Source organism: Corvus cornix, chromosome 7 (genome assembly GCF_000738735.6).
Source record: "Corvus cornix cornix isolate S_Up_H32 chromosome 7, ASM73873v5, whole genome shotgun sequence".
NCBI classification, from domain to species: domain Eukaryota; kingdom Metazoa; phylum Chordata; class Aves; order Passeriformes; family Corvidae; genus Corvus; species Corvus cornix.
This window is the reverse complement of record NC_046337.1, coordinates 23,146,950-23,170,967: the sequence shown is the minus strand read 5'-3', so window position 1 is coordinate 23,170,967 and position 24,018 is coordinate 23,146,950. Positions and strand designations below refer to the sequence as shown.

At 36.7% G+C, this 24,018-nt stretch overlaps 1 protein-coding gene across 6 annotated transcripts in view; it reads right to left on the bottom strand.

Annotated features, from left to right (window-relative positions):
• OSBPL6 (oxysterol binding protein like 6) overlaps nucleotides 1-24,018 on the bottom strand; it is a 102,061-nt gene that overhangs the window by 19,684 nt on the left and 58,359 nt on the right. For 2 of the 6 annotated variants that reach the window (XM_039554647.1, XM_039554645.1), the window contains exons 4-16: nucleotides 22,355-22,477; nucleotides 19,049-19,102; nucleotides 18,233-18,346; nucleotides 17,953-18,117; nucleotides 17,311-17,443; nucleotides 16,756-16,859; nucleotides 15,837-15,929; nucleotides 11,165-11,239; nucleotides 6,791-6,956; nucleotides 5,698-5,828; nucleotides 3,574-3,681; nucleotides 1,108-1,245; nucleotides 150-237 (exon numbers count right to left, since the gene is read on the bottom strand). In XM_039554647.1, the coding sequence (XP_039410581.1) occupies nucleotides 150-237; nucleotides 1,108-1,245; nucleotides 3,574-3,681; nucleotides 5,698-5,828; nucleotides 6,791-6,956; nucleotides 11,165-11,239; nucleotides 15,837-15,929; nucleotides 16,756-16,859; nucleotides 17,311-17,443; nucleotides 17,953-18,117; nucleotides 18,233-18,346; nucleotides 19,049-19,102; nucleotides 22,355-22,477 (1,492 nt within the window). The remainder of the gene's footprint in view (nucleotides 1-149; nucleotides 238-1,107; nucleotides 1,246-3,573; nucleotides 3,682-5,697; nucleotides 5,829-6,790; nucleotides 6,957-11,164; nucleotides 11,240-15,836; nucleotides 15,930-16,755; nucleotides 16,860-17,310; nucleotides 17,444-17,952; nucleotides 18,118-18,232; nucleotides 18,347-19,048; nucleotides 19,103-22,354; nucleotides 22,478-24,018) is intronic. The other 4 variants (XM_039554649.1, XM_039554648.1, XM_039554651.1 and 1 more) reach the window with 4 other exon arrangements.

Sequence of the window (24,018 nt, the reverse complement as noted above, 5' to 3'; positions counted from 1 at the left end):
AACAGAGTTCTCCATTCAACCAAATCACTGCCAGAACAAGCAAGCCCAACTTCACTCTTTTCAGCTGAGTTGGTCTTGTATTGACATGCAGTAATTCTGGTACATGAACATAACCAACGTAATTTCCCAAAGTTTGAAACACAGTATACTTTGCCGAGAAATGTTGTCTGCAACACTGGTGTTGTCCTCAGATATATTGTCACTCACATCACTGATATAAGATTCATCATCAGAAGCCTAAAACATAAATAAAATATCCATTAACTCAAATACATATAAAATATACTACCAAAATAAACAAAAATAGTTAACTGAGAAACAAATATCCAAAGAAATAATCTGTATCCAATTAGAACTGTTAACTAAATCAACTATATGTTTAAATCAGTCCATAGTGCCAATGCACTAAAAGTGTCAAAACAAATGCTAGCCATCCTCACGTTTCTGAATTCCTTATTATCCAAATACAGACATGAGATCTGAAAAAGGTGGCTTCAAGTAAGATCAGGGATGAACAAAAAATTGATAACATAGTGTGCAGGGATGGGAGGTGAGAAGACGTAGTCAGATTTGTGCTTTTTATAAAGAACCAAACAATAAAATGCAACTTGTGTTTCAGCAAACAAATTATATAAAAATCATTTTGCAAAACAAGAATCTCATCAGGTAAGTAAAAAGACTATTTTAAAGAATTGTTTTACACAACTCTTTTTTCCAGAAATATTACTTTTTTGTCTATTCCTCTCATTACAGAGAATAACTTTATATACATATATAGTAGAAGACTTTTTAAAGAATATTTTAAAATCTAAATTTAATTGACTGCACAGTCAGATGTAACTGTCTATGTCATCCTTAGGTGGAACTGCCACAGCCTAGAAAGGACATGTACTGAACATAAATTACTGACACAACTAACTTTCAACTCAGTTTTACACTTCAGGTAACTCCTACACCTCTTTCTGTGGCAGTCTCAGGTTTGTTTATCCACACTTTATACATTCCAATACCTTTTTATTCTAAGTAGCATTACTAAAAAGATTCACTAGTGGTAGCACTACCTAACTCTGTCCAGCAGCCCAGCTGCCACCTGCTGTCATAGCCTACCTCGTTTTCTGACGAGCTGGCAGATAGAAGCACTTCCTGTGCATCAAAGAACTCTGAAACTGATTCAGACATAGAAAGCCTGCTTTCATTAGAAACTTGCTGAGACAGTGGCAAACTGACATGAATTTGTTCACCCGTCTGTAAATAAAGCACAGAATAGTAAAAGTATTATTTCTAATATTAAAGAAATATGCGTAGAACGGATAAATCACCCGAATAAGTTTCCTATGCCAAATAAAAGCACAGAGAGTACAGACAGCATTTTAGTAGGACTTTGTGTGTACCTAACAGATGAGACTGAGGATTACAAAATGAAGTGCCTTTTAAACAGTGAGATCCACGTCTTCATTTGAGGTCTGCCCAGCATCTACTGCCAAGTTTTAGCAGCATGAAATTCCAGATCTAGTTCTCTATGCAGATAAATGATTTTGTGGACAATAGCTGGGTTGTGTCAGACAAGTTCAACCATCAATTTTAGATGAAATAACATCTGGTAATAACAAATTACATCACTGGGAGCTAGCTTTGATACAACTAAATTTAATTATAAAGGTTTAAAAGGTCAGGCAGTTATAAGTTACTTTCCAAATAAATGACTGTGTGAACCTGTTTAGTAACAATGTTTGAAAAGTTAGAATATTTAGGAGAATAGCTATAATATATTTTTTTATGGGCTTTTATTCTATGTTTATACTCCAAATCTCATTTGAATTATGCCATTAACTCTGGCTCAATACTACTAAAGGGAATGAACTCTTTACAGTTTATTATAAAGAAATGTAACATCAAAGTCAAGGATTCAAAATGGTGCTATGTGTACGTCAGTAGTGCAGCAAGCTAAAAATGAAACACACCCTCCTCTTCCTGCTAGTGATGGGAGGAACACCAGATTTCAATGTTACCCTGCAAGCTATCACATTAAGAAAAATTAAGATTCTCTCCCTGTACCATTTTACCACAGGATCTGTCACTGTGGGGGGAAACAGATTTCTGACTTAATCCCTTAATTTATACAGCATGTTGTTCCTGTGAGATAATACAGATGAAACTACTGAAGCCCTTCTAAACATGGTTAACTCTTCAGATTGTAGCACAATCCTCATTAATCTTATTCCAGAACTTCTGCATATGGTTTTGTTGACATCTTAATCCTGTAGAATTATTCTATACAGTTACCTCAAAATGCACTAACAAAACATCCAAAAAAAGCATAAACAAGGCAAGAGGTCAAAACCCATTCCTTTTCCATTAGGATTTAAAAGATTGCAGATGGATTGTGACGCTTGATGAATTAGAATGAAAACAGAAGCTCATTTTACCATAATCTTTACAGGAAGTGATTAAAATTTTGAGGTTTCCTGTAAACTAGAGGGACTTGGAAAAATACACATGCTCCTACCTGAAAAAGACCCTCACACAAGCATTATCTACATGCTGCATGATTATAGATATATATAAAACAAGCAAGATAAGTGAATGAGAGATCGGGAAACTTCTCTGAAAAACTTCTTCAGTCAGGAGCACTTCTACCAAGACAATGACGAACAAATGAAAAAGCAACAGCTAACCAACAAAAAACACAGAACAGAAGAGATGGCCATTGTCTAGAACTTCACTGCAGATTGCTGTGCTGTGGCACCACTTTACTTCTATCTTCTGTTGCTAGCCTCCAGCATGCTGGATTCTTGGAAAAATTGTTTGGGTGTTTTCAAAAAGCAAATAAACAAATACAGTTTTACCTTTCTTGCTTGTTGGAAGAAATAATTAGGAGACAAGACTGTGTTAATTGAAATGGCATATGCATAGAAAAAAATAGTGCAAATGACAAATCAAAAACATTTTTGTAAAATGCAAGCAGAATGGTTGCCAAAGTGACCATAATAATTGGAATATATTACAGTCCACAAATTCAGATTTGTCACACGGGAAGCTCACTGTTATTAATACAAATGTTCATTAATCTGTTGACTAAGGAAAGCAAAACAAGAAAGACTAGGTGCTGCAAAAATATTAGTGCAGTGCTTGGTTCACAGACTGAACCTTTTAACAGTACCATTCAAGATACTAAATGTGAGGCCCTTTAGGCACTTGCAAAATCAGGCCATTAAATACTAAATTGTTCTGTTGATTTGGAAAGAAACTAATATACAGAATTGGTTAGCTACTGTGTGATACATTCAAATACAGTAAAACCTCACTAATTCCCACAACCAACAATTAATATTCCAAAGCTGGAGTCCTTCTCTGTTCCTCTAAAGAGACCAAGATGAGTTCTTTCACCTCTGACATATGGAAAACAAAAGACCAAAGTTTTATTGTACGTAAGGAAATATAACCTGACTTTTTCTATGAACGAATGTTTGCCAATCCGAAAAATTCAATAATTTGTCAGATGTGTTACAGCTATTTAGTGAGAATTAGCAAGGTTTGTTCGTACTCTAAATCCATTAAAGGCCAAAATCTTACCTCATCAGGACTAGGGATAATATTTACACTGACAACCTGATCACAAATAACAGATTCTGAATGTATTCTGTTCAAGCGACTCCTTAGTTCAGCATTCTGGTTGAGAGCCTTAAAATAAAAATTGCACATTTCATTTAAAATTAAAATGTAAATATTAAACACAAAAGAAAAAAAGGAAAAAAGAAAAAAGAAAAAAAAGAAAAATTAAAAAAAGTCTTTCCAGCAATTTCCTAAAAAAAAAAATCACAGAACCTCCTTTCTTCCATTCATAGGGAGATGCCTATTTTGAGATCCTCTCTAACACGATCTCATCTTTGGTTACTCTGCCTTCAGGAGACAGCAGGGACAGATGTTGTCCCACAGTGTAACACTGGCATTCTACCTTAGTTCTTCAGAGAGCTCTTTGGTAGGTGTACTGGTGGGTTATGTACATTATGGAAATGGGGAGTGAATGCAGCAAGAAAGAGTGAAACTCCAGAACAATAAATGGGAACTGCCCACAAAATGGCTGAAGAGGCAATTCTTGGTTTACAACTATACAGCCCCTTCTGAGTCAAGGTTATCAGCACTCAGAGGCTTCAAACAGAGATTGCTTCGTTTCCAGTAAAACCAACATAATTGCTAGTATCATTGTCAGCCCACCCAGATCTATTTTATAGATTTGCCTTTGTACTTATTTCAAACTACTAACCCACTACAGTATCACAAATACCAACAGAATTCAAATGGTGTCTGGTATCTGCTGATTTTTTTCCTATTTTAAAGTCCAACCTAGATCATAAATTTGGGTATATATATATATATATATATATAATCTGTTATTTGTAAGACTTGTGTGCCAGATTCTGAAATCCAGAAGTATAATATGCTACATACTTAGAACACGGCTGACTTAACCTTAATATATTCCCAGCACTGAGGATTATAGAAAAGAACAGAGGGACATATCGTTTTAGGATATGTTTCAATGTAGTAAGAACCTTCTTCTGTCTCCCCCTAGTGCAGATTCAGGAATAGATTGCATGAATGTACTGAAACAAAGAAAGACCAAAGGAAAATAGGCAAGCTTAAACTGTCGTCAAACAGTTTAAATTACCCAGTTTTGCTTTGTTCTGAAATGGTCTGGGTACGTTCATTGTTGACATCCCTCAGAAAGGGAAGGTAATGACTAACAGCAGCCTGACAGCAGCTTCTTCATCAGCTCAAACCTGGTCATGAGACTGGACAAACTGAGTCAAGTCAATTTTCCACTTACTCTTCATTGAGACAGTGAACTAACATGTGACAGTGACTTTTAAATTAACGTTGGAGGCCAGGAGCAAGAAGAAAGCATGATTCTCTATTTAGTGCAAGTTGCTAATAAATACCCACAGGTCTTAGACAAATTTGTGTCAATAACCAGAAATGTTTACCCTTATCTCTTGCCCCTAATCCTTTTTTATCACAATGCACAGAAATCAATCTACATAACATGATATGCATCTCTACCTATAGAAAGTTTTGTCCTTAAACCTTTAGTCAATATTTCTTGCAGATGCAGTCCTCCACACCAATCCAGCAAATGCTTTTATGCTTCCTTGACAATGAATTTTAAAAATTGAATTATTTTGCAACCTGAGGACTTATTGTTGCTTATTTCTTCTTTCCCACTAAAGCAAATTACAATTTTTCCTTTAGCTTAAGTGGGAGAGATTCTGGAGAGTAACAGGTGTGTATCCGGAAATCCTATTTACCCATGACTATATTGCAACCCACGATTCCTTTTGCATTTAGAGACATAGACATATAAAACAAATCTGACAATATACAGTCAAAATTTAAAACTTAATTACAAAAACAAGAATATTTCCCTGGCTGTGCTCCAAGAAAGACATCCAGCATTTTTATAAAAACATTTGATCCTTTTTCTTTACTTTGGAAAACCGTAACTGATACATGCTTACATAAATATCCTTCACCTCCACATGCACTGAAGTTAGATCTACATCATAACAGAATATGCCATAGTTCTGGTTGAGAACTTGGTTTTTTCTTGGGTCCTTTTACTTCAGGAAATGGCCAAAATACAAAAGAAATAGTGCATCAGGCAAGCTAGATAGGCTTGAAATTAGATCAAGAACATACCTGAGAGAGGGACTGTCTGAGGTGAGCTATTTGAGCATTGTGGCCTGTAAGATCCTGCTCTGAAACAATCTGCTTAAGCTTCTCCTTCTCTATAGCTATGCTGTTAAAGGCAGACTTCAAAAGAGAATGCACTAAGCAAAAAGAAAAACATAAAACAGGTGTTTTCTTGGCTAAAGAAATCACATTGACATCTATTACAATACTTCATCAATAAAGACAGAGAGTGAGACTTCCATCCCACGGTTATGGACATTCGAAACAAGGGTCTGAACTTCAAGTAACCCATGCCAAATTAAGCACAAACACTTACAGCTTGCGATTGTAATGTGCACACCCTATGTTCACACATATCTCATCTCAGCATATTCTTGGTGCTGAACATAAGGAAAGGTGCATTTTTGGAAAAACTGTGTCCAATGTGTGTTATTTTCTTTCTGGTTTTTATTTGTACTTTTCAGAGTAACAGAAACATCAGTTCTGCTAGGACTTAATATTGTACTAATAAAGAGGATTACCCGGTCTTTAAACAGCTTTTTGAATTTTTTTAAGATGTCAGTCTCACTTTTTTTCATGCTTGTTATATAAAAGCAAACTGATAACAAAACCTTTTTAAAATGCTGCTTTTCAGTTTGCAGAACCGTTCACTTACTGGCAATAAAATTGCATTTCTAAAGTACATTACTGTAATAAGCTCTTTTTCCATTGATTCCACTGACATAGAAAATATTGCAGAAAAATGAATTCATAGCATTATGTGTAGCAGTTACATTCTGAATCATTTTTCGGGAGAAACAATGCATTTTGTTGAGGAAAAAAGAATGTTTGCAAATTCAGTCACATTAACAGAATGCAGAAAGTAGTTCAGAAGACTTGGAAAACAATTTCAGAGTTTACCTATCTCTACATTTATGACATGCATGGAAAATGTAAGAAAGATAATCCATGTTTCCTTTATATAAGCCACCTGAACAGCTAAAAACTCTTGTACAGTATCATCTAATGCAGATGAAAGACCTGGTCATAACTAAGTGAAGGCAATAAAGAAACACAACAAAGAAGCACATTACAGGAAAGGCTTGGCATCCCTAGCTACCTTTTTGTGCCATCAAGCAGAACTCTTCTTGAAGCTTCATGTACTCAGTAGAGCATTCCAGAGGGTCTGCTACATGGCTTGGGGGAGCCTGAAACTCGATGTCTGCACAAAGGTTGGGGTTGGATGAATGCAATCGAACGGGTGACATCGTAGCACTGAAAGGGACCTACAGCGAGAAACAGAGAAGAAATGTATAAGGTGTAACCAAACTTTTGACTCTGTTGAAGCAAAATACAAATTTCTTCTGAAAAGACTTAGTTCACAATGCAAAGAACATGGTAAGAGTGAACATGTAACTTCTTACTCTCCTAAATCTCAACACAGCTGATGCAGACTTCTCTTAATTTTTTTCACTGAAACAGAAAACATAAGGCCTAAATACACAGCTAACAGCTAATGATGGAGTATTTAAATTCTAACATTTACAAAAAATGGATGATTTCCATTCTAATGCTTAGAAGATTACTGGAAAATTGAACCATGAGACATGCTCCTTTATATTTGGACATTTGGAAGTAATTGTAGATGAGTCTGTTGTTGCAATACCAACATTTGAAGTATGCAAGTTCCTCCGCAGATCTAGAAACAGGATATAATATTATCAAATATATCATTGAAGTTTTTCAAAACTACACATAAATCTTCAGTTGAAACTCATTGTACTGGCAACTATGAAGAGGGAAGAAGCATACAGTCTTTCTATTTTCTTTTTAACTAAACAAATAAACAATAGCAACAAAATAAAATCAAAACTCCACCTGATTTTCATTTAAAATACATGAACCATAAATAAATGCAGAGAGATACAGTTTAGTAAGATGGAGCAAAGAATTTAGTTTATTATCTTTCCACTTCTCTTTCTCCTCTACTTTTCAGGTACAGTAGTAAAAAAAAGTACATGCCAACTCTTTCTAAGTTAAATATACATGTATCAGGTATAGCAGTTACCTATATGCTACATAGGCACTATATGGCTACCACTGCTATATATGTGAAGCATGTGTGCATGTATGTTCTATTTTACTTTCATGTCACCATTTACACATATTTATATGAAAATCAGACCAAGAACACAACTTTCAAATGTAAATGCAACAGAAAGGCATGCAGAACTACATTTTGTTACTTAAATATCAAGCACTGCTTAGCACATTAAATCTAATTAATTTCATTAGATTGATCAAATGTGTAAATCAAGAATTTTTACACTGCAGCCCAATTTAATTATTCAAATATGAAAAATGGGGCCAAAATACAAAATGTCTCTTCCAAGGCATGATAAAGAGCAGCAGATAACATAAAAAGTCATATTACTAAGAATTTTTATCAACACATTAGTTCTGTACTGCCATCAGTGGTTGAACTTGGTACCTTGTTATTTGATTAGATCAGGGAATGGTTTTATCAATTTCTTCTGCAAAAGCAGACATCAATACACATTTTAGGTTTAGGTTCTGATTCTCCAGTGAAACCCTCAAAATCCTGTTGGATCTATTAATCATTCCACTCATGAGGGTACTCGGTGAAATACATTTTCCACTCTGTTCTTTCTCGATTTCCAGATACGTATAGCACATTAAATAATAACTCTATAGCACCTATCTAATATAAGCTTTATTCCTGCTCTCATGTATTTCAATTTCCAGCTATATCAACAAAGTAGGTATTTTTTTACTGGACCTTGTTTTAGCCTCATATCAAGAAGAATTCATTAACAGAAGATTTAGAATAAATTCCTTCTATTCGTACTGGCTACTTAACCTTTTATCTTCTTCACAAGTGCCAGAATGCCTCTCTCAAGAACCCCGCAAAAGTTGGTTAACAGACTACTGTGGCTAAATGTAGGTTAATTTCAAATTTCCTTTCCGAAACCTTTCCCCTTCTTAAATGGGAGAGCACATTCTTAGAACTTTCTGGGAGCACCACAAAGGTTCAACTGCTCCAGGTGGCTCCAGGAGGGCAGAGTAGGTATCTACATTGTATTTCTGTGTGTGGAGCACAAACCCAACCCTCTAGACCATCCAGAAGGCAGGAAAGAAGCTGATACCAGCTATCATGCCAGAGCTTGAGGGAGAGTCCCCCCAGCCCCACATGCCTGTGGTGACGGGGGAAGCTCTCCAGACCTACATGGACTGGCAGAGCTGCAGGCAGGCTGCCCACACATCCAGGGGGCTCTGTGTCACTCTGTGATGAATCAAGCTGAAGAGATCTGCTTTAGATCCATCATTTCTGCCTCAAACCTCAGCTGGCCAGGCTGAAAAGAAATGTTTCTGCAGTGAGGCTTATTGAAAAAATAGTATTTTCAATTATGTTCTAGAACCAGAATTTACATGTTCTACAAACACGTCACACTACTTGGAAGAAATATACATTCACATGACAGAGACAAGTAGCCTTGCTGACTGCTTTAAATACAAGAACCAAAAATACTGAATTGTTGATTGACATGAACTCTCCTCATATGCATTTTTTAGAAAACTTTCCAAGCTACTTTCCATAACAGATGAAAACAACCAAATTAAACAGCCATTTTCATTCTCTTGAATAAGCAACAGTACAAGAAACACAGCCAATATACCTCTCTTCCCCTTTTTTCCTTTCACTGATGTGCTTTCTATATTAATGGTGACTTGATCCCGTTCTCTATTTACTACCTATTCTCTTTTTGATTGTTTTTTATTGTTTTGAAGGTTTTTGAAAAAATATTTAGATTCTTGATGCATCACTCTAGTTTTCTCCACACAGACACTTCTAGACATCACCTCAGATGAACCTTGTCCCAACTTCCTGCTTTACACCAGAGGCATTATACCCACTCATCCATCACCTTCTTCAGAACTACGTGTTCATGTAGGAACAGACTGTTCCTGGTCAAGCGGGTTGTAAGGAAAACCTCTTTCTACTGTGCATTTAGCTGATATAATTCTGTATTCCTCAGTCTATGCACGCAGCTTCACTGTCTGGGAGAAACAACCATTTTGTGCATCAGCCAGGAAGAACAGGCCATGGCCATGAACACTGCCAGAGCCACAGAGTCATTTTGGTGCCTCTAGTTTTTCTCCCTCCTAAATTTTTTCCAGCTCCTCCAAGACATCCCTCAACAGGTCCTCACTTCAGCTGCAGGTAACAACTCAGCAATTTGCTGTACTCTTACTTACTCTTCCACTCCAAGTCCAGCTGCATTTGCACTGAAGCACTCCCTAGGTAAGGAGTACAACCCTTGCCAAAGCTGTTTAACTGCTGCTGAACCTTCTGGTTAGAGCCTCCCACCAACACTGTTCAGCCCCGAGCAAACGGAGTAAACTGGGAATCGGTAAACTTCTGTGCTAGGCAGGCAGACCGACAGAGTCAAAATAGCAAATCAGTTATGGAGCACGACATTCAGCATCCACTGATTACAGAGGAATAAATTTAGATGAGTTAATTTGGAAGCTGGAGAAACACTGATATGTCTCATACTTTTTAAAACAGCACAGCAATAACAGAGTTCGTGGTTCAGGTAGCAGGAACTCAAGACAGTCAGGCTTAAGCAGAAACTATGTCTGATCTAGGGGATTTCAGCTCCGGCCTGTAACAGCAGACCCTGGAATACTTCAGCCTGGTGAAGAAATTCACTGCTTGGGCTAGATAAGGAGTATGCATTTAAAGCTCACTTCAATCTTTGGCTGCACAGTCTTCCCTATCTCACTGTTGTACTTACCAGTTGATGGATTAGTACAAATGTCTATATTGGGCCTTCCTAATGAGTACTTTCTTGATAAAGCAGTAGCTGAAGATATCCTTTTGATGGTAGTTCAATTTCACAAACAGGACTTCCCACAACTAATCCCAGCCCCAGTGTTGATTTCATAGCTCCGCATTTCCTGACAAAGACTTAGAAAATTAGCAAAACTACATACAGACACTGAGGTAGTAATATGACTTTTTGGGATTATGGAATGTTAACAGATAGTGCCTCAAATGAAAAGGCTAACCTTGTACTACTTATAAAAATACCAGAAAGTTTTGTAATTTCATGGTTATTTGTAATAAATCTCCTTAGTTCTGTTGTCTTGCTATAACTGTCACAACATCTTTTAACAGAATTTGGTAATTTTTTTCTATTTTGTATAGTATGTCAAAGACATATTCAGTGCAGGGCCTGAGTCTGTCACTTGCACTTGCATAAAGGAGGAGGGATACGTACCATGTAAACAAGCTCAGACCCACATTTATAGAATACTTTTATGTTGGGCCTTGTAAGAAACTCAGCTGAAAGTGGGTAGCAGGGACACCTCCAAAAAGTGCAAGAAACATTTTCATAAGCTTATTACACAACCAAGTTACACAGCTTCCCATCTTTAGAGCTATCCCTTGAGTTTTAAATCCACTCACTGTTGTAGCCACTGCAGCTGCCAGTCTCTGCCGGCGTCGTGTTGTGCTGAACTGGCCCTTCGGTGCCGGCCCTTCCTGACAGTGAATGCAAGAAAAGAAGGAAGTAGAAAAAGAGAAGGGAAGGGGTGATGGGACACAGGAAGATGAAAGGTGATCAGAAAAGGGAGAGGGAGAGTCTTTAAGTGGGTTTCAATTTTGTTAACTCTTATGGCCTACACATGTTGAGGACATATCATGTGTTTTCAGCTGTGCATGCCAGAGACATAAAAAGCTGGATACTTCATTAAAATTATCTCCAGATGAGTTGGACTGCAGTGCACTCACTAAGACTACCAAAAAAATATCTATTAGTACTGCCATTCAGAGTCATAAGGCAATAATGGAGTAAGAGAACAGAAAAGATGCTACAGCATGCCAGAAAATAAAACAAAAATCAAACTCTGCGGTCACTTGACCATCTAGAAGATGAATTCTGAAAGAGATCACTTTGCAATAGTGGAAGTGCATAAACTGTGGTCACTGAAGATGCCTGTGTCTCAACAGTAAAACTTTTCAGTGTGTATGTTATCTAGTGAGTTTTCTTATGTAAATATTCCTGTACATAGCTCTGGCATTTCCACATCCATCCTTGAGCCTATTGAATCATTTTCTCCACATATCACTTTTCTGAGTTCCACCTGCTTTTCCCATTGTTGAAGGCTTGGCTTCCAAACCAAGGCAAAAGCTCAGATAAAGCAGCACAAATAAAAACTAAGTATTTCAACAACTGCTTCCTTTTCTGCATGCCTGACTTGTGACCTCATCCTGATCCTGCTTAATTTTACATTTATTTTACTTGTAAGAAGATTTGTCACGGTACATTAAAGTCAAACAAGTAACTGTCTAATGCAGAGGAGCTTCCCACCTATCATAAAGTCATTCTATTTAATCTTTAATCAAAATGTCATTATTTTGAAGCCATTTTAAGATTTTGGAAGACTAGGAAATACACCTTTCTGCTTTTAGAAAACAAATCTCAATTCCTTTACATTTTTCTTCCCCTATATCTTCACCTATAGTCACTTCAGTATTTTTAGATCTCTATACATTTTTATTTTTCTGCAAACATCCTGATTGCCATACAAATAACAATGTACAGATTGGATACATGGACACCATGCTGAAGAACAGGATATTGTATTTCAATTATTAGCTGAACTGTCTTGCTTCTGTGACATTCCCAGTAGGGTTGCTATGGTGGAGAATGGCCAAACACTTCACCCTCTAGCTGATATTAGTGGCAATGCCACTGACAATTGGAAGGGTTGTCTAATGAACACAGTAAAAGACTTGTGGTGCAATATTTTATATGATTCTCACGTTAAAATAACATGTACATAACCTCTGAAATACTGAGAACAAACTCTGTTAAAGCAGAGACCAGATCATAGGCATGATGCAAATCTCTTTGTGCTCTACAGAATTATGTCTATCCTGTGAATAAGAGTATGGAAGAATATTCTTATCTAATAATAGGAAAAAACCTATGTACAGAAAGAGAGATGCAGAAATACATACACACATATATCTATAAGATTATGATTGCAGGTATGCATTATTAAAATGGGAATAGTGAGCTTTGCAGAACCACACACTCTCCTCAACATAATAGAAAGAGAGGTCATAATCTGAATTACCATAAAAAGAAATACTTAAGGGAAAAAGTAATAAGCTAGTCTGGGTCTGGTTTCAGTTCTGAGCTGAAAGCTTCAGTAGAGCAAGATGATTTTTCAGCTTACTCCATAGTATACAGTTCTCTATTAAACTATTTTCCCTGGGAAGTCTTGGAACTTTACAACTTTTGAGCTTTTGATATTTTGAACCAAAATATCACTGGTTCTTTATTGTTTTGCAGTAATGCTTTTTTTCTTCATTTGAAGATCTTTAGGCTGTCATGAGAATGATAACTTAGCCTTTTCCCAAAGGGAAATAAATAACAAAACCGAAACCTACAACTCAGTTTCTGCAGAAAAGTATAATTTGTAAAATGAATTAATACAGGTCAACTAACCTGTTGTTGAAGGCCATTTTCATACAATTTTAAATAGGCTTTTTAAAAACAAAATGAACCTCCTTCATAAAAGCAATCTTTCTTTACAGAAGCAATTCATATATTACTCTTGAGTAAAGGCCTGTAAATTCAGCTCTTAATTGTAAACAACTTAGCAATAGTAAACACCCAAACCTGAAAATGTATAGACACATGCTATGATCAGTTTTACTTCAGGGAGTAACCCTGCTGTAGTTATGAGCAAAGTGAGCAAAGTCAACTGCACACAAAACTGGTATATTTAAGTGGTAAATATAAATTTCTAGGAAACAAATCAAGCAGCTTTACTTACAAGAAAAAGTATGTTTTAAATACATTACACACCTAGCATTCATACTGCAGAATGTGTTATCAGGAATACAAGAAAAGCTATCTTACGAACAAAAAAATGGTAACAAGTGCAATACAAAATCTGGATGGGAGAATTCCCTCCTTGCCTCATATGCAGTGGATACTGAGCCAGAAGAAATCACAGCCTCACTCCCCATCACTCACAAAGCACACACCTTTATATAAAGCTCCCTAATTTTATGCTCCCCAGAAGGATGCTCTCAACATCGTACAATCTGAAGGTCTTTGATGTAGTTAAAACCTGCTCATTCTGAAATAAATAGGTGCAAGTACTCTAAATGGAATTAAGATTGAAACTAGCTTAAAGTTAGATTGTTAATATTAGCATTATCCCCTAAAACTAACGAGAGGTATGGAGGTATGAGGAAAGTAATAGTACAAAAGAAATTTTATTAGTACCAAATGTCAACCATTCAATAGCAAATTATGTGTAAGCACCATGAAAACAATGATCACAAATCAGACAAAATGATTCTCAGTAGGGGATATCCTGATAAACAGTTCAGAAAGACTTGAAGCAGTCTTGAAAAACTGAGCAATAAGGAAGGCCAATGAAGTAGAAGGAATGCCTAACAGAAGAACAAAATGTTAATTAGCTTAAAGGGCATGTAGGCTTCAGAGGGAATCCACATTTTACTGGCAACCTAAGCAAATTAGGAATAACACAATGAGTCAGTGAGGCCATCTTCCTACAGATCACAGCTCTAGAATTCAGGAGAATTCTAGAGACAGCCTTGGAAGAATAAACTGAGTCTATCAAACTAGGCAAGATAATGGAGTAGCCATCAAGTATTCTTTGTCTTCCTTACAATTCCGTTTCACTGCAAATTAGTTTATGAATCAGTCAACAATAACTTAATAGTTTGCTATAAAAAAATAAGCTTTATATTTGCAGCATGAAGCTTTCCAGGAATTAATGCTGACCCAAGTTAGGCAGAGTTCGTTATCAACCCAGAAGTGACAGACCCATGTAGAGCAGTGCCATGCACACACACCCTCTCAGGGGAACCTGCAATCCTATTTGAAAATTTCAGGAGCTGAGGCACACTCCTGCCAAACTACAAACAGCAGTTTGAGAGTCAGGTGCCTCTGATGGAAGCCCAGGCCAGAGATACTTCGGCAAAGTGTAGATAACACAGGAACAGCTCATTATTCACTATGAACAACCATAAATCATCATAGATTGACTGCTTTCACCATTTTTGTGGATAGGACTTCTCTGAGATTACTGTGGCATGAAAGACCATGCAGTGGTGACTGACTCTTCATAGGCACCAAGTACTTGCATACATTTTTGTGATATTTTAATTTCCCTGTGTTATTCAGCACCAGGGAAAAGCTGTGATCCTTCAATTGCAGATAATAGGACATGACATCAATCACAAAAAGTCCTTTGTTAATAAACCTTTTTAATCCAAATTAAATGAAAATTCCTTAATGCACCTATTGGGGACATATTAGAAGCTTTCAAAATCTGTATGAATTTCAAGGTATTTGAACGGATTAAAAGTTGCTGACATTTATTTACTCAGTTGCAGATATCACAGTGGTGACTGCTAGCTCCCAAAGCCAGTTGAACAGTCTTCACTACCAGTTGCTTAGTTTTAAAAAAGATCAGCTTTTGGATCAGACCTCAGAACACACAACTGCTTCCAACAAAACACAGTGCAGCAATACAAGCACATGATTCTTATTTCTGTGCTTTTACCTTTCAGTTCTAGGGAAGGATGGAGTAAATTCTTGCTTCACATAATTTATTTTTTGGTTATTTGATTTGTTCCCATATTAGCCTTTTCCATAACAGGCAGCTTGTGAAAATACTTATAATTGGTAATATTCCAAGTATAGATCTTGACAAAGACAACTGGTGTGTTTAGTATTTCATTCTGCTTTTAACTTGATGTCTCCTGTTCAACTGCCCTTCTTTGCAACTTTGATATGGAATGGCAGTATCCCCATATGGTGCATGTATATTGAGTTTTGTATGCCTTAATTGACTGATATTCAGATCCCACTCCTTTCCCTAGATGGCAATGTTCTCATATGAATGATAATAAAATCTGTACTTTTCTCACTATCTTGTCTAGGTTTTGAACAACAGAGATTTAATTTACTTCATCAGAAACGTAAAAGACAGCACATTGACGTCCTACTTTCAGCTAATATAACATTTCATGCTTAGAATTTAATCTAAATTCTACAGTGAAAAGTAAAACATGGTGCATTCAGTACCTGAAGTTGAATTTTTGCATCTTTGCTGACACTTTTTGTTCTCCATCGTCTCGTCACCCGCTTGTCTTTCTTTGAAATATCTACACAGTTAGCCTACATTACACAAATAGTTAAAAGCGACTAAGTGCTATTAAGTTGACACAAGCAACACAGACAATACAGCAAGTTAGTAAAGAATTGTAGCATTAGACATGTACAAATTAGAAAGCAAGGAGAAGAATGCTGCTGCTGGGGCCTGAAATTGGAGCAGGGATCAGCTGTAGCTATCCATACACTTTTATAAACACATGGTACAGTTTGCTCCTTTAGCAAAACTACCGGTACCCTTTTTTCATGGGTGCATAATATTTAGGTCCAGATCTTGAAATTCTCATGGATTCCTATATGTAGATATTTGTAAAGGCAAGAGGATTCAGTGAAAATGGAAGGAAGTATTTATGATTTAGGATCTGCCACTGCTTTCTGTTAAGAGGAAAACTCACCCTGAACTGGGAAACAGTCCAAAACTTGGGACCTCTGTACTATGCCCCCTTTTCTAGAGCATGCAACTTTGTCTTTGAGGGTCTTTGGGTCTCCAATCCTTAAAAAACTTAACATGTTATCTTACTCAACACAACAAAAACTCCTTAAATACAACATATGTTCTATTGTAACAGTCCTCAGTTTTGTTTTGCAAATTACTTTATCATTTGCTTTGTCCTATTTAACTCAAATACTAAATACATCTTAACTATTTGTTTACACATGAAACAGAAACAGTATTACACAAGATTAAAATAAACATATAAGATAAACATTTCATCCAAGATTTACTATTATTTCAGAAAAACATTGTGAGTTAACAGACAACACCTCTATATTTCCCTTAAGAGAAAGAACAAATATTTCAGCATAATGATTTATGTTCAAGCATACTTACCTGCATGTCTGTGAAATTTGGTGCTGACTGAGTTCTCTGTAGTATTTCTAAATTTTGAAGAAGTTTACTGAGTTCCACAAGGTTAGACTGACAATGAGCAAGATCTAACAGATATAAAATAAAAATACATTAGGTGCTTCAATTCAGACTTTTTTTTTGCCATGGTGTCCATTGTTAGCACTTAATTGCATTATAAAAGTTAAATGTCCATACCCCTTGTAGTAAGACATCCAAGTAAAAGTTTTATTTTCAGAGGTGTTGAACACTTGTTATTTCTATAGGAGTCAGCAAAAAGTCTGGACTTCAAAAAGTGATCATATTTGAACAATGACATCTATTAAAATAACTCCGTACTACAGATTATTAAGATAAATTTTAAAAGCAACATCCCAAAACACATAGAGAGCGAAGTTCCCGCCACAAGTATGTAATTACCTGAAGAGCTACTACATGTTCATGTAAGGATATAACTTAACCACTTTACTGACTTGACTCTTTCTTATATCAACAAGAAGTTTTGCTGAAAGAACAAGGCATGAAAAGATAAAGTCTAACCTTCTGCACATCTGTCCATCTCTTCAGAGTCCTGCAACCAGGCTGCTACTTTACTCTGACCAGTAGTGCAGGTGACAGGAAGGCTATTACTGCAAGGTATAGGAGGCTGCCAGGGGTAGTTATTTTGTTGCACCTAAAGCAAAATAAAATGCTTAAATTTAGTGTTGCTGTGTTGCCTTGTCAGTGTAATGACTATACTACTTCAGAATAGAAACCAAAGTATGCATTGTGTTCTCAGTGAGATCTGTGATTTGTCTGCATAGTTCCCAAAGACAGAGATTTTCATGAATAGCATGTTGGAGAATCAAACCAAGAACCCACAAGTGGACTGTGATAGGTACCAGTTAGGAAAGCTGCTGTTTAAGAGGAGGAAAAATCAGCAAAGAGGCAGACTTACGTCTGATGACAAAGGCTAGTGTAGACTGTACGGGTGGTGAATACTTTGCAAGATCTCTACAGCAGCCCATTAATGAAGTAAGGCTAATTAGACAGTATTTCAGCTGATTTCAGCTGCATACACTCACAGCTTTTTGCTGGCCATCGGTTCCCACAGGGGAAGCTCCTGTCTTATTGGCATTACAAGAGCTCACTGAAACTGCCCACGGGCAAGCCATGAGTTTTCAACCAAGGAACACTACACACCTTTCCATCTGACACATTGGCAGCTGGTGAAGACTCTGTAGTAGATGCTGAGGGGAATATATGAAAGCTGGCATCCCTCGGAGATCTCACGATCTCATTCTGACGGTACAACCGGTGGTGCCGTAACTTTGAAACCCATGCATCAAATGAATCCTGCGATTTCACCTGGAAAACAATTTATTATCAAGAAAGCATTCAAGATACTACTTTTCTGCACGATCTTTTACAATTTTATTTATTTCCACTGAGAATGGAAAAAATATGTACTTGTACTTTTTACCTTTAGGTGATAGATGTGTTCTTCTGTGTCAAGATCTATCCTACGAGCCTTTTTTTTTATAGACATGACTGATAAACCAACATCAATGCTCCCGTGGACCTTTCCTTTCTGTATCTAAAATCAAAACACCAGGGTAAAAATTTAGAAGTATCATGCACTTTTTCTACATATTTTACAGAAAACTATCTGGTGCTGAAATGGTTTCCCATTTTATAAACATTTTAACATAAAGCCATATTAAAAAACAAAAGCTGCACTCAGACTGACCACTTAACCACTATTATATTTATAGTCAGAGAAAAGTATCTCACAAGAAGTGCTTGGTACAAAGCCAACTCTAAAGTTTAGGTGTGCTAAGTGGTTCATACCAGCACACAGGTACAGGGAAGTGAGAAGCAGAGAAAATTAGATAATACTTGACACCCTGCTGCTACGACTTGATAGTTATTGGTATCAGATCTAACTAATTTACTGCTACCTTTTACATCTCTAGAGTACATTGTTATCAATTCTTTGTCCTATCCAAATATCTCAGAATAATCAGCTTTGACTGACATAAAAATTGGAAAAGAAAAATACACAGTCAGGTTAATCTCTCAAGCAGCTTCATTCAAGAAACTACTTAAAGTAATTTAACTTACATTTCCATAGAAGTAAAAAAGGTAGAATTCTTGAAGACATAACCAAAATCTTACATGATTTATCTTTAAATCCATCAACAACTTTCATGTGTGTACTGTCATAAATACGCCTACACTGAGTATGAGCAGGCTGAACTTCATTGAAAGTTTTAAAATAGTCTTCAACTCTACTTACATCAATTGGTGACTTTGAATATTTCAACATTCCATTATCCAGGACAAAAAACCTCTGAAATTATAAGAAAAAAACCAACAACATTCCTTCTTAATGAGCAGATGCAATTTAAACTGTGTACAACAATTCGTCTAGAAAAGGATTACCCTGTAACAATTAAGGAATGTTTGGGGGTTGGAAGGGGAGGATAAATACAGTAGTAAATAATTTTCTTGCTTGTTTTTTGACAATTATCTTCTAAACAAAAACCCCTAGATTCTCTTTTTTCAGCATCATGTTCTAAGTTTATCATAAACTTTGATAATGAAGGGTATTTTTTTTTCCTCCAGTTTTCCAGGCAATGTAATAAACTCTGTAAGAAAGAGACTGTAGGACAAGAGAATTACATCTGTTTCTTAATTTTCTTCCTGTTTTTCTTCCCTCAGAATCTGGTCACATTTCAAATTAACAACCTACCTTCCCTATCCAGAAACTGAGAACTTTTTCCTAGTGCAAGATCTACATCTCAAAAGGAAGACCATCTGAGAGACCATGGTCTACCATCCAAAACTTTGTGCCTTGTGGCAGACCTCTACTCAGTGAAGTAAAGAAGAGATTGCAGTTCATGCTGAAGACACCTTTTCTAGTGTTAATCTAGGTAATACAGGTATTAGTACCAGAGTAAATACTGCCGCGTTCCCAGAAACATTCCCAGGTCATGGAAGGGCTGATGTTTTAGGTGTTAGTGATACAGGGCGAGCCACTGTATCTTCCCTGACATGGTTACCAGGACTGGCCTAACCTGATGATGCCCGTGCTATTGCCACACCTTTATTTTGCTGAGCAGTTCCGACTTAGAACTGAGAGCAGAATCCCCTATTCACACTGTATTTCTCCCTCCATTAAAGCTTCCCTAGCTTGTCTGTACCAGATCACTCAAGCTTCTTTGCTGTCAAGTTAATGCTGACTTCGACGCACAGCACAAAGATAAAGCCTAGCAGGAAACTGGACCTGAAATGAGATTCACTAATTTGTGTTTATCATCGCTAACTTTAAAAACATGCAAAGTAATAGCACATAATTCCTATTTTTAGAGTGTAACCTAAGGCATTAATCTATGTTAAAAACCCAGAACACAGCAAAATATTCTGCTTGTTTCTCAAAGCTGTTGTGACATGGAAAGGAAGGACAACGGTTTCCCTAGGTAAACCTGTTAAATTAACACTATGAGCAGGGTCAGTAGTTAGCAGAAAATCCCCCCAAAGTTCTGGAAATTATGTCAGTCACACAACAGATGGTACCAATATCTCACACAGGGCAGGAAAACAGTGCTTTTCTCTACCCCAGCTGAAACCAGCACACCTGGAGATATAACTTCTTGAATAAGATGTCGAAACAACAGGAACATTTTGGGGGGTTTTTTTTAGGTAGGTATGGTCACTAATGGACTTCACAAGAACATGATATTCATGTCATATTGCTCTCTAAGCTGCATACACAAAAGAAAATTATCTTTCATCATCATTTCATTCCAAAGCACACCGCACTTCAGAGAATGGTAAGTTCACCAAGTTGCACACACTACACCTGGTATGCTACTAAAGCACATTCAGGACTGTCAGAATATGACATGCAATGTTCCATAGACAAAAGATGCTATATACAGCTTTTCTAGCAGAACACTAACACAGCACTTGCTGCAATTACTGTCTCTGAAGTTCCTCACTGGACCCTCAGTACAAAGTATTGTTATGGAAACTCTGAGATATCCAGGCTGGCGTTGGAAAAAAAATAAACTTATTAACAAACCCAAAGTTCCAAAACCTAAGTTCAGCATAGCTCCCAAGGTGAAATGTAGGGCAGAGTAGAGGGGGATGCTAAAATGTGCAGTTCTTAATCACATTAAAAATTATCTACACAGGTAACTGCTCTAAATTAATCCAGATCATCAGTAATCACCTTTACAGAACTTTGAAAGTTGGACTCCTTTTACTCACCTATAAATGAGTTCCTTACCAAAACAGACACTTGGCCAAATAGCAACACATTAATATAATGTATTTTAAAGGTGTGGGAGCAGTGGTTTATTCCATAAATTCTTACATAACTCACTGATTTTTTTTGGAGGGTCAGAATGATTTGTTGGGGGTGGGGGATTGGTACGCTTTTTCATGTTTCAGCTATGTCAGTTTGAAATCCATTAATTTGTCTAGACTAAATTCAGGTAATGCCTAAGTATCTGGCTGCTGAAACGACAAACTCTAGTTAAGTAAAACAAAGCCAAAACATCTAATGTAGATAAGCATGCAGGAAATAAAGGGTGGCAGGCATATGTATAACATAGCACAACATGCAGAAAGAAGAGAAAAATTAGGAAAAAACTGTAATTTACACCAGTATGGACTGCATTTAGACTCAGACCTAACTAATTCCCACAGTGTTTAGCAAGAAAAAACCCCAAAAGTTAGTGCTTTCCCAGAAAAAACACCATGAATAGCTAATTATTTCACTACCTTTTGTAGTAAAAATCATTCTGTCCCTGAAAATTATTCTACTATAAGTACCCTTAGGAACAAAAATATGAATGAGCATCAATACCACACATCTTGTTGCTAAAAGGGGGGGGGGGGGGGTAGGAAATGCAATTATTGTGGTATTAAATAGAGACAAAATGGTTTAAGAACACCAAGTGTAAGGCTAACAAAAGGCAGAATCATGCATGGAGATATGTATCCAAATTAACTAAACAGAATCAGGAGATTTGGGGTTGAATTTTGGGGTGTTTTGGGGTTTTTTTAAATAGAGATATCTTACGGCAAAAATGCATAGTCCCACTGTATGCCCACAATGAAGATTCCAGTGAAGAAGACAAAAAAATTTGGGGACAAAGCTGAATAAGTCTCCTGTCAGCAGATCTGAAGGGGAATGCTCTCCTATACAAACACCTTGGATACATGGAAAAGTCCATCAGCTCTCCTCTGCTGTGTAACTTCAATGTAAACTCAAAGCAATGTTAGAGTACACAGCTACACTTTGTTATAATAGACTGGAAAGAAAAAAAGGGGTACTGATTAAACCTCTTAAGACACAAGACATCTGCAGCATTTACAAATTCCATCTGGATTTTGAATACAACCTTAGGCAGAGAGCACTGTGATTTGAGAGCCATGAACTGTGTCTGCAAACTAATTCTGTACACAGTTGGAAGAAAAAGTCATACACCAAAATTGTGGGTATTTATTTGACATCCTAATTTCGTCTAGACAAAAAAATTCCCAACTCATAAAATAAGGTAATAACATTCTGACTGGTTAATGAGACCTTTACCTTGTGCCAACCTTTTAATGGCCATTTTCTCTTTTTCAGCATGAAACCTTCATGTTTGTCTGGCTTCTGGACATTGGTCTGGCCTATTTTCAGACCCTCTATGATTTCCCAGCTGTCAGGTTCCTGGTGAAAAAGCATGAAGACACATTGATTAATTAAATGTGCACACACATGGTGAAAAATTGCACTTACAAGTGGCATAAATTCTTCAGTGCAAGATAATGAGTAGGAGCCAGGCTTTTCAATCAACCTATTTAGGTACCAAACTACATGGTCATTATATTATGTCTAGCTGTATCTCATTTAAAACCACTAAATATAAACATTTTTGGAAGTCTAACCCTTAGCAGGTAAGGTGTATAGTAACAGTGCCCTTCGTGCTATTTCTTAATCGTAAAGAAATTTAAATTTTCTGATCTATAAAGTACAAGCTACATTGGTTCTGGATGTCCCAGTTTTTCCTCCAAATCAGAAAAACTAGCAGAAGAGGTTGCTTTATTGTTGATTTTGAGTGCAGCTAGTGATAATCTACAAAGGCATTTTATGACACAGCTTCACTGGCTAATTGAGCCTCCAGAAAACTGCAAAAGGTAGGGTTTTTTTTTATTTTCCTGCATTAATTTTCACTGTATTATGAGAAATTTATAGAAAAGCTAACTAATTTTCTCTCTAGAGAAAAACACTGGTTGTATCATTTGAGATACAACCAGTTGTATGCCTTTCATGGAGCCAATTAAAGCATATTTCTGGTATACACCACTTCTTTTGCATGGTGACTGGCGCAGCTCAAGCCAGATTTACAATGTAACACAGTTAACAGGTAAAGAACTGTTGGAATTGTAAAAAGAAGAGAGGCCCGGGCTTCGGCAGCGGGGAGAAAATTGCAGTCCAAAACCAATATGGTTGATAAGAGCAAAACTCCATTTATTAGCAATCCAGAGGCACTTATATAGTATACCAGCTTGTTAACTCTTAAGTGGCTTAAAACCTATCAAAGCGAATTTCTACTTCTACATAATTGGACTTGCATTGGCAAGCTTCTACTGCTATGTTATGATTAAAAGAATTCAGAGTCCACCTCCCTTCTCTCCCGGTTAGCACATCTTATCAGTACAGCTGCATCGTTTCAAAACTCCCTCTTTGTTCCCAGCCCTGTTTTTTTTTCTTCACACAAGAATTTTCTCATGGAGAGTTTTTCTCACACACAGGCCTTTTGCTTACAGACCTATTGCTACAGTTCTTTTATTGATCCCATAATGCTATCAATGATCCATGCCCCTGATCCTTTAATAATTGCAACAAAGAACAATATTCTTGAAGAGAACAAGACAGAGTCATGCCTGTATTTCTATACTCTTGCTACTACTGTAATCAAAAGTATTCTGCATCAGTTTAAAAATCTGTTATTGCCAGCTTCCTCAGACTATGAGGAAGCCATACTAATGTTATGCTAATTATACCTTAAAAAGCTGTAAAATTGCATTTTCTCAGTTGATCTGTCATAATTCCCAGCAATGTTATGAAAAGTTATCAAGAAAGGAAGGAGGTCATGTAGCATCAAACATTTAAAGGGAAAAAAAACTTGTTTGTCTCCACATTTCCTAAAAAACTGTTCAAAGCCAAGCGCTGTCAGTCTTTCCTAACACCTCTAAATAAATTACACA